The sequence below is a fragment of the Podarcis gaigeae genome (assembly GCF_964106915.1).
Source record: "Podarcis gaigeae genome assembly, chromosome: 10".
Taxonomy (NCBI): Eukaryota; Metazoa; Chordata; class Lepidosauria; order Squamata; family Lacertidae; genus Podarcis; species Podarcis gaigeae.
Genome location: NC_139686.1, coordinates 72,406,270 through 72,419,433, shown reverse-complemented (window position 1 = coordinate 72,419,433; position 13,164 = coordinate 72,406,270). Strand labels below are relative to the sequence as shown.

General features: G+C 40.7%; 1 protein-coding gene across 6 annotated transcripts in view; it reads left to right on the top strand.

Annotated features, from left to right (window-relative positions):
• The window catches only part of CACNA2D1 (calcium voltage-gated channel auxiliary subunit alpha2delta 1), a 399,180-nt gene that overhangs the window by 62,354 nt on the left and 323,662 nt on the right, over positions 1-13,164 (top strand). For all 6 annotated transcript variants that reach the window (XM_083701347.1, XM_083701346.1, XM_083701345.1 and 3 more), the window contains exon 2: positions 3,049-3,130. In XM_083701347.1, coding sequence (XP_083557473.1) covers positions 3,049-3,130 — 82 coding nt within the window. The remainder of the gene's footprint in view (positions 1-3,048; positions 3,131-13,164) is intronic.

The window sequence follows — 13,164 nt, the reverse complement described above, 5'->3', positions numbered from 1 at the left end:
CAGGAGGGGGAAATGATTTGCACTGCTAATATATGACTGACTCAAATCTCATTTATCTTAATTCTGAAAATACCATTTCTTTTCTTTTGAATTGTCCTGGGATAGACTGTCCTTCATTTGGGGATTGTTTGTTTGTCTGGTAAAGTGGAACCAACAGAATGAAAGGAAGAGAAAGATGTTGTTGAATACCATGATTCTCTTGTCTCCCACATTAAACAAAGTATTTCTAGACTTCTAGGCATGAGACAGCTTCTAAAACAAATTATAACAAGAAAATGTACAGAATCAAGGGGCTTTGACATGAAAAGAGGAAGAAATGATACAAGGATATATACACTCATGTTACAAAATGCAGAGTATTTGCATCAGTGAGAATGAAATTGCACAGGAAAACTTTCCTTAAAAAAAGCTAAATAAAGTGGTGACCATTTTTTAACCTTCCCCATGTTAGAAGAAATAATAAATAAAGTAACACAAGAAGTCTTAATGCAGAAAGTAGCCACAGAGCACAGCCATCAAAATGCTGTGCAGAAGAGCAAATGTCCCACTCCAGCCCAAGATACAGAGTATGAGTATCCAAATTGCAGCCCAAGATATCTTGGCAGGCAAGGCAGAAATTCCCACATTGAGTTTATTGTAAAATGAAATATTTTATTTGTTGCTCTGTCACAACACTCTACATCAGATGCATGAGGTGGTTGCTTCACTCTACTCAATGGAAGGGCCAGGCCTGCCAGGAGCCTAAATAGCTCAGAAGTGAATTGGCAACCACTATAACACAAAAATTATCCTCATTCTCCTTTGTATGCAGGTATCTCGTGTCTTATGCAAGGGCTCAGTTCTGGGGAGTCCATGTGTAAGCCTAAAAGGCAGGAATCCCTGGCCCTATCTTTCCCCATGAGGTGGAGGGCTGCTTGCCTGGCTTTGGGAAGGCCACACAAGGCTTCTGGCTGCATTTTAGAGCCGTCCTGCTGCTTTTCCAAAACTGGAAAAGCTCCCCATGGCAGCTGTGTGCAGGTTTGTGTGTGGGAAATAAATAAATGGAGAGTGGGATTCCTCCACTCTCCATTTATTTATTTATTCCCCCTCCCCATGCAAAGCTGTGATCGCATAAATATAATCAGCGTAAGATGTGATTTACCTCTATTTGAAATGGTGTCCCTGGTGGTAGCCGCTATTGACAGAAATAAACAAAAACAAAAAGTCCTTCTGGACACACTGTAGTTCTCTGGATTGCAATAAGGGTTACTGTGCATCACAAATTAAGAAAAGCCAACAGAACATGCCTCCCCCACAAGCAAATGCTTACTCCCTCTTCTTGAGCACAGAAGCATCAAGGACCATGCATGCACTATAAATTGAAATCACATGACTCCCCCCCCCCAAAAAAAATCCTGGGAACGGTAGCTTGTAAGAGTACTGTGATTTTGCAGCTCTCTCTGGAGGGAACTATAGTTCCCAGGGTTCTTTGGGGGAAGCAATGTGGTTTAAATGGTGTAAACACAACCTTCGTAAGGAGACAAAAGCAGCTCATCTGAATCTTAAAAACTCACCAGCAATTTGCACGGGCAGAGAGCTGGAGGGGGCAGAGGTGGGAGGAGCTGTTGTCATTTAACATGCCATCTCCCTCTCCTGGGCATAATGCAAATCCTATGGGCTTCCTCTCTTTTTGACATGGTTTTCATTGCAGTTTAATGTTCTGCTTGAACAGTCAAGAAAAAAACCCTTTTGCCTGAACCTTTGTTTTGTTGATGCCCTAAACAGCATCAAAGAAACCCAGTGCTGTCTCCTTAAGGCCCCAGACTTCACGTTTGGTGTGACATTTTTCTTGTTGTTAAATAAACTCTGACCATGAGCAGCTGTCAGGCAGAAATACACCACAGGCTAGCATTCAACGAAACACCAGACAAGCATTTTGGCAGCCAGAGGGCTCTTGTTTTCTTCCCTTCCTATTCTCCCCCACTCTTGACACATGTAAGAAACGAAAATTCAGTAAAGCATGGAATCCTTGATTAGATTTTTTTTTCTAATAAGGAGAATGTATTACATCATCCCAAGTGGTATACTGTCGACTTAGCTCTCTGTGTCTAGACATATATGTGTTTGTGTGTGTATCGATCAATAGTAAATACATCCAAACTTAGTTTGGCATTTGAAAAACAGCCATGAGAGACCACACCTGCCTGGAAGCAACTCAAGTTCATTTTCAGTAATACACTTTTAAGGGATTTTAAGAATGGGAAAATAATATACAAATATAGTATCTTTAAAAGAATACTAATAGTTTTCTTATCTGTGATCATCTGAGTTCATTTTGTCTAGTATAACTGTGTGTATGTTCTCTGATTCACATAGATTAGCTCCCCCTGAATCCATGTTAACAAGCCAAAGTTCCAAATCTATTCCCTTGCATAGCAAAATGAAGAATATGTGGTTTTGCTTTTTTGCCACAGGAAAAGCCAGATAACAAAATATTTTGCACTATTTGCATTTCTCTCTCTCTACTGGGATAAAATGCATTATATGAGAATATTCTTTCTGGAAAATGCTTTTTGTTGTTGTTAGTGACTCTCATGTTTGGGTGTTTTGCTTTTTAAAAATGTAATCAGCAAAAGAAAATAGTATAAGATACAGAGGGTTTAGGATTTTTTTTAATAACACTTCCCAAGAGGCAAAATGTGTGTTACTTTTTTATAACTGTTGTTAAGCAGTTGGAGGCAGTGTGGTATTTTTATGTATCAGACTTTAGTTGGGTGATTTTTGTTTGTTCGTTTTACTCCTTTCTCAGTGCCAGACTGTTTACAGGAGGCTCCTCCTAATCAAGTTAAATCTAAAATATGCCAAGAGTTTCCATGAGAGCAAGCGAGGAAGAGAATGGTGTGGAAAAGTATGAGTAGAGCAGATTCACAGCATTATCAAAGGGACTTCAGCATCAATCTGCCACATGGAAGACATTCTGTCAACCTCTATTTATGCTTGTGATCATCATAGCTATTTGCCTTTGATCTAATGGGACGTCTCTTTTCTCCTTCTTTTTTATTTCTGTAGGATAAAGCGGTGGGTGGATAAGATGCAAGAAGACCTAGTAAGGCTGGTGAAAACAGCGAGTGGGGTGGATGAACTTGCTCAAGTAAGTGACAATTACATAGATGTAGTGCGTGAGGAGGTTCACAAATGGGCACCTAGTAAATGGTGGACAGTCTCGTTCCACTAAGGAGTTTTTCGGAGAGCAAAAAGCCAAGACTGCTAGGGCTCAGTTTCAGATTTGGAACACAGCCCTGGTGCAAATGGGGCAGTAGCTTCTCTTGAACAGCAGTTGCATCATAGGAGCCTTGGTGGAACAGTGTGCTCCCTATGGCATTCCCTACTATGCTCAAGTAGCAAAATGTATTGGGCTGTACCTGCATTCTGGAGCCTAGTGTCATATTGCATGTGCTTCTATTGCTGCTAACAAGTTGAAAGTCATGGGCAGAAGCAGCAAGGTGCAGATGGCACAGATGTCCTGTGGAAGACACCATCTGTACCCTCCACTTATTTTTCATTTTTGAGCTCTTCGCATTAGCCAGCATTCCCCCCTGCCACTTACACACAATCCAACACCAAAGGGGTTTTTCCAACACAAACTGTGACAGTGAAAACAAATGTGGATTCCTCCTTTAAAAAAAATAAAAGAAACTGAAAGCCTAAAATTTCAGGAGCACAAATAATTTAATGCATTGTGTGCTGTATGCAAAGAATGGCCTGGAGCACATAACAGCTCTTCCTATTATATTTCTTTCCTCCAAAGCTAACTTGATAAAGGAGGTTGCTGCATATTCATTAATTGACTTACTGTCGTCTGACTTTGTTTAGTCAGACTTGCTTATTGTTAGGAAAAGCTAATATTTAATCAGGTGCAAAAGGCATGGGCTTATTACTGCCTCTCACAGCAGCAAAAACTCCTTTCATTATACTGCCTGTCTGGTAAATGTGAAATGCTGTAAATGGTGACTGAAAAAAAATGTGGGGGTGTCTGTAGTGAGCTAGAAATGCCCAGATTGTCATAGATTTACAAGGCATTCCTCTGAAAGGAGAGCAAGCCTTTCGCAGTAATTCAACTCTGTTACTGATTTCATAGGAGGAATGTTAGAAGCACTTTGTGGAAGGGAAGAACTTCCTGATTGCAGAGGACATGACAAGGTGTGTGGTTGTCAGTCATTGTGCGAGTGGAATGGGACCTGCGTGTTGTCTCTGGATTCCCATGTGGATGTTGGAAGAGAAGTCACCCCTTCGCAAAAGAAAATCCTGCAGCCCTTACTTGGAGGGGTTGGCCTCATTGCAATGGCTTCCAGAGAGCTGTAAACAGGCAGTTTGTCAGTTGCATGTAGGCATCTGCACTGTGAATCCTGTAAGCAATGCACAGTCACAAGACCCAGATGCAACTTTGTGCTTGTTAAATAGATAGGAACTTTATTTGCATTAGCCACTAGCTATAGCAATAAGATAACATACACTGGGGATAGAGCTAAATAGTTAGCTATACAAAATACATTCTGGAGGTTTACATCAATACAAATGGAAAAATTTCCTGGTAATCTGGTTCTTTCTAGTTCTCCACAACCCTTTAGGATGAAGCCAGATGGATTTATAGTGACCTTCTCCTAGCTGTGTGCTCTCCATATGTTGTTGAACATCCAAGCATCAGCCCCAGCAAGCATGGTACCCTCAATGGTTAGGGTTGATGGGGAAGGCTGCGCGCAAGCTACCCAGGGCTGACGTAGTCCAGTTCAAGCAGCATCCATCAAAGTCATTATACAGATAGCCCTTGCATAAACTCTGAACATAAGCCTATTTAGATAAGCCCCATCTTCCCCCGTCCATCACCTGACATCATGTATGTTAGGTTATGACAGGTGGGTGTTGTAAAAGAAGCATAGTATAGACTGGCTAGCCAAAGCTTTCTAACAAGCAAAACATCTGTGTTCAACCTAAGAGTCAGGGTAACATAATTTTTTTACCTGTTCCATAACAAAATTCAGAGTCATGTGAAGCTCGATTGACAGCTGGGTTTACCCTTTTGCTGTTGAGATCTGTGTATATGATCCTATTGACTTTACTCATCAACTGACCATTACCATGGCGTGCCTGCTGTAGTGTTCTCTCAATCTAATTAACATTGTGTGTAGTCTAAAATGCAAAGTAATTAAATGTTCATGCTCTGCTAGAGTCCCTTACTGGACAGGGTAATAAAAAATGAGGTTACACTCTGTCTGCCTTAATGTAGTTTGGCTCTCAAATGTCAAGCCACTTGAAGGGAACAATAGCTTCTTTAAAAATGATGAATTTGCCCTTCTTTTGCAATTCAGGAGTGAGGGGAAAAAATCTAGAATACAGGAGTGAAAACTGAACCCCCCTAATAGAACCTTCTTGCAAAACCACCTAATTGGATAGAACACTACTCCCAGAATCTATTTCCATTTTGATATGGAGTTGCACTAGCAAGTCAAGCGTGATATTCCCAAGGCATTATGTTAGTTCAGTCCCAGAGCTATGGAGCAAGTGTATACAGTTAACTGTCTGCAGATGATAAAACATAGAGTGAAAGGAACATTGGATTTAGAGGACGGATGCTAAAGGCAGCTTTGGACATTGCAAACCAGTGGTGACAGAGGAAGAGTGTTTGACCTGAGCTCCCTCTTTTTCATTGCTTCCTCTTTAATTTGTGGAATGGGGAGGCTCACTCTCCACATGCATCTGGCATTTGCATTTTTGCATTTGAAAGAGCAAAAAACAAAAACAAAAACCGGGGGGGGGGGGTGAATCACAAGTGAGTTGCACATCTTGTGATACTCTTTGTTCATAAGGTATGAAACTTCTTTAAAACTCAAAAGAAATGTGCTCATCCTTACTAACCTTTAGCAAACTAGCACAAAAGCCTTTGGAAAGCTTCTAACATGTATGTTCTACCATACTTTTTTCTATGTGGTGTAAGGGAGGCACCGGAACAAGGTTAGCAGTGACTAGAAGTTGGTTAGTAACATGTTTGTTTGTTTTAATACTGACTCATGTGACCTGCAAACCAACACAGCTGTGTTTGTGTGTATGCATGTGTGTACACATAGATATATGGGATTTTGAAAAGAGTTGTGGTTTAAAAATAGAATTTTTATACACATTTTGTAAACACAAATGAATGCTGATAGCTGCAAGATCAGTCTGGGCTCAGCTCTAGAGCTAAGCCAGGCAATCAGGATAATAACTTTTGCTAGACTAGACCACACCGGACTTCAGGCAAGGGATCATCTGCCTGAATGCTTCTCCTTACCAAAAATAACAAAAAAGCCCCTACTTGCAGTGTATTAAAATAGTATCTCAGGAGCAATGAGTAAATCATCTCTTTGGGGGCTTTCAGCTCCATGTCATTGTAATCACATGGAAGGGGAGAGAAACACCTGTAATAGGGGACCTTCTGTGTGCTTGGGGAACAGGCATAGTCCATGTGTAGTCCTCTAGATGTTTTGGACTACAATTGCTGGCAGCCCAACTCAACATGGCCCAAGATCAGGGATGCTGAGAAGTGTTGGTGAAGACATCTGACAGGTGCCATGTTAGCTACCCCAGTGTAGACTCTTCCCATGACTCACAGCCTTTATAACACAGGGTTCAAAATCACAAGGAGAGCCCTTGCCCACACCACAGGCTCCACTTACACCCATGGATGCTAGGAATGGCAAGGCCTGTAGGCTCTCTCTCAGAACTTCCATAAAGGGCTGTCATCATGAGCAGTGCAAAGTGGCACAGTTGGCAGCCTGCATTTTATTTCCCCTTAGTCATATAACTTGAAGACAGGTCACAGCTTAAACAACATTCACTTCTGTTAGTGGGTCTGGCTTGGAGGTTTCTGGTGTGAGAGTCACTCACACCAGTACAGAAAGAGTAGGAATCAAATGTTTGAGACCTGGGTTCAAGACCCGCTTTAGCTGTAGTCTCATTATGTAGCCATTGGCAAGTGGTTATCATCTTCCAGACTTCTCCGTCTGTAAAAAGCAAACTGCCTTTCATAGAGTCAAGCTGAAGAAAATGAGGAGACATCTGTATACTCCGTTATTGACAATAATCGTTCAGAAATGGGGCTACTGAAGTGTGAGTGTGTGAAGAAGCTATAGCTTATCTTTGAGGTTATTTTCTTTTCCCCTCTTGAGTCTGTTTTAATTTAAATAATAAAGAAGATGGAATACTTTGAAAACTACTGACATTTTATTTAGACTTCGTGTGTATGAAAAGGAAACTGTGTGGGATGTAATCTTTTCTTGTCTAATCATGTCAAAACTATAAATTGCTGCAGGGCTATGGCTCATGTTTCACAAGATACAGACCACAGTAGAATTTGTATCTCAAGCAAATGAGGACAGGGCCTTGCACTTCAGCTTACTGGGGTGTATCTGAAAGTAGCTTCAGACATCTCTACCAGTGTGGAGAAAGCAGGTGTATGACTGACTTGACCATTCTCTTTTCATGCCTTCAATTTAGTTTTTTAAAAAGTGCTTCCCTTCTAATATCTCAAGAGAAGAATGTTACATTTCTTCTGCAATGGGATCTGTGAACTTCCCTGACATCTGGAACATAGACATCTCAAAGTAGAGGAGCTACATGATTTCCCATTAGGTGGGAAGCATGAAAGGTGCGCAAATCAGCCACGGACCTACTTTATATGAACCTGATCCAGAATCCTGTGTGATGTGTTCCATGTTTCCATGGGACATTAGAGGAGCAAGCTTCTCTCTACTTAGTATCCATCTTTCTTATCTCTCTAAATATGTCCCACCATCTCTATTCTTTTGGGTTTATTTCTTCGGATTGACGGCATGTGCCATGCACAAAGTTTTCTATTATGTCTTGTCTATCAAGCAGCAGGACACTGGGAGAAAGGACAGATCCTGAAGCTGAGGCTCCAATACTTTGGCCACGTCATGAGAAGAGAAGACTCCCTGGAAAAAACGCTGATGTTGGGAAAGATGGAGGGCACAAGGAGAAGGGGACGACAGAGGACGAGATGGTTGGACAGTGTTCTCGAAGCTATGAACATGAGTTTGACCAAGCTGTGGGAGGCAGTGGAAGACAGGGGTGTCTGGCGTGCTCTGGTCCATGGCGTCATGAAGAGTTAGACACGACTAAATGACTAAAGAACAACAATAAGCCACCAGAAAAAAAAACCAAGGGAGAAAAAGAAATATTGTGTATATAGATATTCTGAAATGGAAAGTATTTTTAGGAAGCGCGGTATCAGAAATCTTATTTCTGAGTACTGGTCCACTCCTAAGAGGCTCCAGCATAGGCATGCTTGGAACAGGGAATGCCAGTAGTTATGCCCCTGAAATGTCATAAAATATGGTCCCAGTTTTGCAAGGTGATTATGCAGTTTCAAGTACTTTCTCCTTGTCTCGTTCCATGTTCTGATGCAGTAAATTCCCAAGCTGCCACTGTGTGAATTTCATATACGTAACACAGACTTACTCTTGGTTTTCTGATATTTCTTCCTGGCAAATAACTGTCTTTATTTTTTTAAATTGTGGGAGGAGAATGTCATTTTAACATATTGTTAGTGTACACAAAAATGCACTCAAGAGGCCATGATTTCTGTCCCACCATGGTTTTGTTACAGTCTGCATTGTTTCTGTTCTGTTACAATGTGGTCTTCTAAAAGCTACATTATTAATCTTGCTATCTGCTGTAGCAGAATCTTACATACAGGTACTTAATTATGTGATTAATTTCAATGCATTTCAACAGAAGGGAGACATAAAAAATGCATTAAATAACACAATTATTTGTGCAATATTTAAGGCCTAAAATGACCACTATTTGCTTGCATGGTTTCCGTTCCTCGCTTCTGACAAATAAGCAGATTGTGGGAATTTCTGCCGCTGTTTCTGACAGAGTTCTCTACGATCCCAAATTCACTTGTTCTTCAAGTTTCAGCCACCTCCTGAAAGCAGGATCTCAGAGGGGCAGCTCATCAGCCATTTACCAAAGCCATTACTAGATGTGCCAAGAGATGGGCTTGGGCAACTGAAGAAAACACTCCCTGCTTCAGAAGCTAGTACAAGTTAGGCTGTTGTAAAGTATATTAAATACAACAGGAGAAAAATAATTGTCAGTTTGTATGTGGCACAGGCAGCAGCCTCTTGTCTGGTTACAAAAACACAATAATAAAAACACTATTTTCATCTGTGGTGTATGTTGGAGCATATATAATTCTTGGGGTTTTAGTACAAAAGTTACACCACGTGCACAGGATTTCCAGAGCGGTGTGACTATGTTTAAACTCCTGTAGGAAGAGAATATTTTTAATGGCTTCTTAAAGATTAAGCCTTATTATGACAGAAGCCCTTGGGGACTATAGTAGTGGACTGAGTACATTAAAATTTGTGCCATAAAAAATAGTCTTTAAAGAGGCATGATGATTTTGGGTGTTAATGTCTAAAGCTGTGTAAACCACAGTGCAAGCCAGCCTTGTGTGAATCTCAGACTGTACAGGACATATTAGTCAGTAAAGCGGAAGGCCTTCAGTTATGTCTACCATCATATTTTTAAGAAGCATATCTTTCTACTAGTACACTGGGGCAGCCTTACCATGAGGCGAAGTGAGGCAACTGCCTCAGAAGACCAATGCCAAAAGGCAGGTGTAGGCAAACTTGGCCCTCCAGATGATTTGGACTACAACTCCCATCATCCCTGATCACTGGTCCTGTTAGCTAGGGATGATGGGAGTTGTAGTCCCAAAAACATCTGGAGGGCCGAATTTGCCTATGACTGCCAAAAGGCATGGAGGCAGCAGTGAGATGTCAAAGGACAGAGCCACACTTCCTGAGTTAGCTTGCTCTCCCACCACCAGTTTTAAAGTAAGAGTCAGTTGCCATAATGGTCAGCTTCTATATGTGGAGAGGTAGGAGCGCTATTTTGTCTCTTGACTCAAGAAGCAAAATATTTGGGGCCACTCCTGTAACAGTCTAACATTTCAGCAATGTTTTATTTTTATTTATTTGTAAAAAAACCCTATTTATTTAACGATGTAACACAAGAAAACAACATTTTTTAAAAAAAACAATAGTACACCATGTGATACTTTAACGTTTCAGATTTGACGGAGATGTTTAAAACTCATGGGTGGTATTTAACAAAGAGTAGAGCCCCTGAAATTAATGATCATGACTCAGTTAGGCCCATTAATTGCAGTAAGTTTTCTTCAGGTATATAAATATTAGTTAAATACCCCTCAATGCCTTTAATAAGCTTTTTTTATTTCCTCACCCCAACCAATCATGCCATGTTTTGAAGGAGTATGTGTGTTACTCTCTCATTTTATCTCTTCACCCATTGAACAATGCCATATCACTGGCACACAAAATCATCCTCTTAACGTTTGGTCAGCTTTTTGGCTTGTGCGTTATTTCAGACTTGGTTATGCCATTCTTGCATTCCATTTTTGTGTGTGATGGGTTACAGGGCAGAAGCAAAACAAAAGTTGTGTATCTCTGTATTGCAGGGCTGTTTGAAATTTTTATTTTAACTTCATTAAGCATCACAAGTAGGGAAAATAAATCAATGACACCTCAGACCCTAGCAATGGAAGCTTTATGTGAAACATTAAGAGGGACCACTGTATATGTGTTCTTGTTACATGGCTCATCTGCCTCTCTCTTAATTCATACGAAAATGTCCCAATTCCCCATGGTAGCCTTAAGAGCAAGTGAGGTAATTGGCTCTTTGTGAGAGATGTGTAAAATGTGTCTTTGAAGACACAGTGGAGTAGAAGGATGTGCTGTTTGGCAGCCTTCTTAACTCTTTGCACATTAGGCAGACACTTTTGCATTGTGTGCAGCTTTGTATCAACATGCAGAAAATATTACAGGCCATTAACTTTGAATAAATATGCAGCATATGAAGAACAGTAAGGGAATAATAACAATGGCACTCTCTCTCCTGAGTTGGAAGCATCCTTGTATATTGACATAAAAGTGGTCTTAGAGAATGGATTTATAAATATGGGAGGATTTTACCATCAACCTGAAGAGCTTTTAGCAAAACAGCAAACTAATTGAAAAACTTACATAAAGGCTTTGTTAATTTGTATGCTTTTGGTAAAAACTACCACACTGCTTCCAGTGAGTTCTTTAGGCTCTAGACCACAGAAGTAGCTGAAAAATAATAAATTCTGAATACCTTTTGACTACTTTGTATGAAGCATAAGAATGGAACATATTTAGTTATTTAAAATATTTTCATCCCAAAGAACTTTAATTCACATGAATTTTCAAGGTGACCAACAACAGTTTCAGTATAAGCATTTGAGTCTCAAAAAAATTTCAGTGAAATATCCAGATTTAAGAAGCATCACTGAGCTGAGCAGCAAAACCGACAATACTGTAACTAGGATTAAAACAGTCAGCTATCTCAGGCTGAAGACCTTGCACATTAGAATTGTTTTTTATCAGCTGATGACACACCATTGAAGAACAAATCATCTGGGCTTTCAGGACAAAGTCTGGTTGCTGCAACAGAAAAAGTCATTTCCAATGAATTCTCCAACCACTCTTTGGTGGTGGTACACAAAGGACCTCCCCCTCCCTGATGGTCCTTGAGATGCTGGCAGCATCATGCAGGAGAAATATATCCTTTTTAAAATATCCTAGTCACAAACTGTTTAGGGATTTAAAGGCAAAATGGAACTTCAAAACAAATTGGGAGCCATTGGTGCTGGTGCAGAATTATGGTCAAGTGATTAAAAAATAATAATCCAATTGAGGCTACCTTCTCCAGCCAAGGGCACAACCAAAGGTGTTCATGATCACTCCAGAGCCAGAAACAAGGAAAGTCCCAAACAAGCAGTGCAACTGAATCAGATTTCCTAGTTGACCAATGTACTTCTTTCCGGTCTGGATTAAGTCTCAGTTTGCTCACCCGCATACTATCCTTCACAGTAAATAGCTTATGACCTTCACTGCTTCTCTGGAATCTAATGAAAAGGAGAAACAAATTTTGGTATCATCACTATATCAATGTCACTCATACCCCTATCCAACCTCTACCATTAGGAGACAGAATGCTGGCTTGGTGCCACACAATTGCCCTCCTGACGCTGGTGTCACTGTTGCTTCCTGGGATGGTGTGGAAATGGGGCAGGGCCAATCCAGTGCTCTTGCTGGTGCAATCATGCAGCCCTGACCTGGCTGGCACCTGCCCTTGCCTTGTCCTGGTAAGTGTCAGTGATGCCAACATTGTAGATGTTGAATAATATTGGGACAGGGTATAGCACTGGCTCCCAGAAGCCAATGGGCATGGAGCGGAACAGTATTGGTACAACCTTTACCTAGGAAAGACAGGAGCCAGCACATAATGGCTCCTTCTGGCCGCATGCTGCCCAGGTGTTTCACAAGGTTACCATGGTTGGTAATATTGAAAGGGTCATAGTCCTCCTGCCTAACTGCTGGTATAGGCCATCTACCAGGGCAACCAAGACAATATCATGCCTCACTTGCACTATACATTTAAAGCAGTGTCAGGTCACTTTCAATGGGCATGGCTTCCCCAAAAGAATTTTGGAAGCTGTAGGTTTTTTTTAAAGGTGCTGGGAATTGTTAGGAGACCCCTATTCCAACCACAGCTACAGTTCTCAGAATGGTTTCACAGCCACTCCCTCACCTCAGGGTACTGGGGGAACTATAGCTCTGTGAGGGGAATCAGTTTGTTTTTAAATTGCATATATCTAGCTGGATTAGGCTTGTTTAACTGCTTTTAATACTGAAATTTAAATTGTTGAAAGGCGGGCAATAAAGTTATTAACAAACACAAACAAACAAACAAACAAACAAACAAACAAACAAACAAACTGTGTTCTCAGAATGGAGATTTTGTACCTGTTCAGAGGCACTATATTCATTTTTTAAAACAAAAGTTGTCTTAGGATGGAGGAAGGATATTTGTGCCTGATCTGAGGTGTCAGTCTGGGGGTATTATTTTTTTAAAAAAACCAATAAAAAGCAAATATTGCTATTCACAGAAGTGTCCAACTGCAGAAATATCAAGAAGGGAAAAAGGCAATGTGGTGTTAATCCTTGGCATGGAAATGTGGAGAAGGCAAAAAATCTACTTTTCGTGTGTATTGAAATGACAAAAAGAAAACCC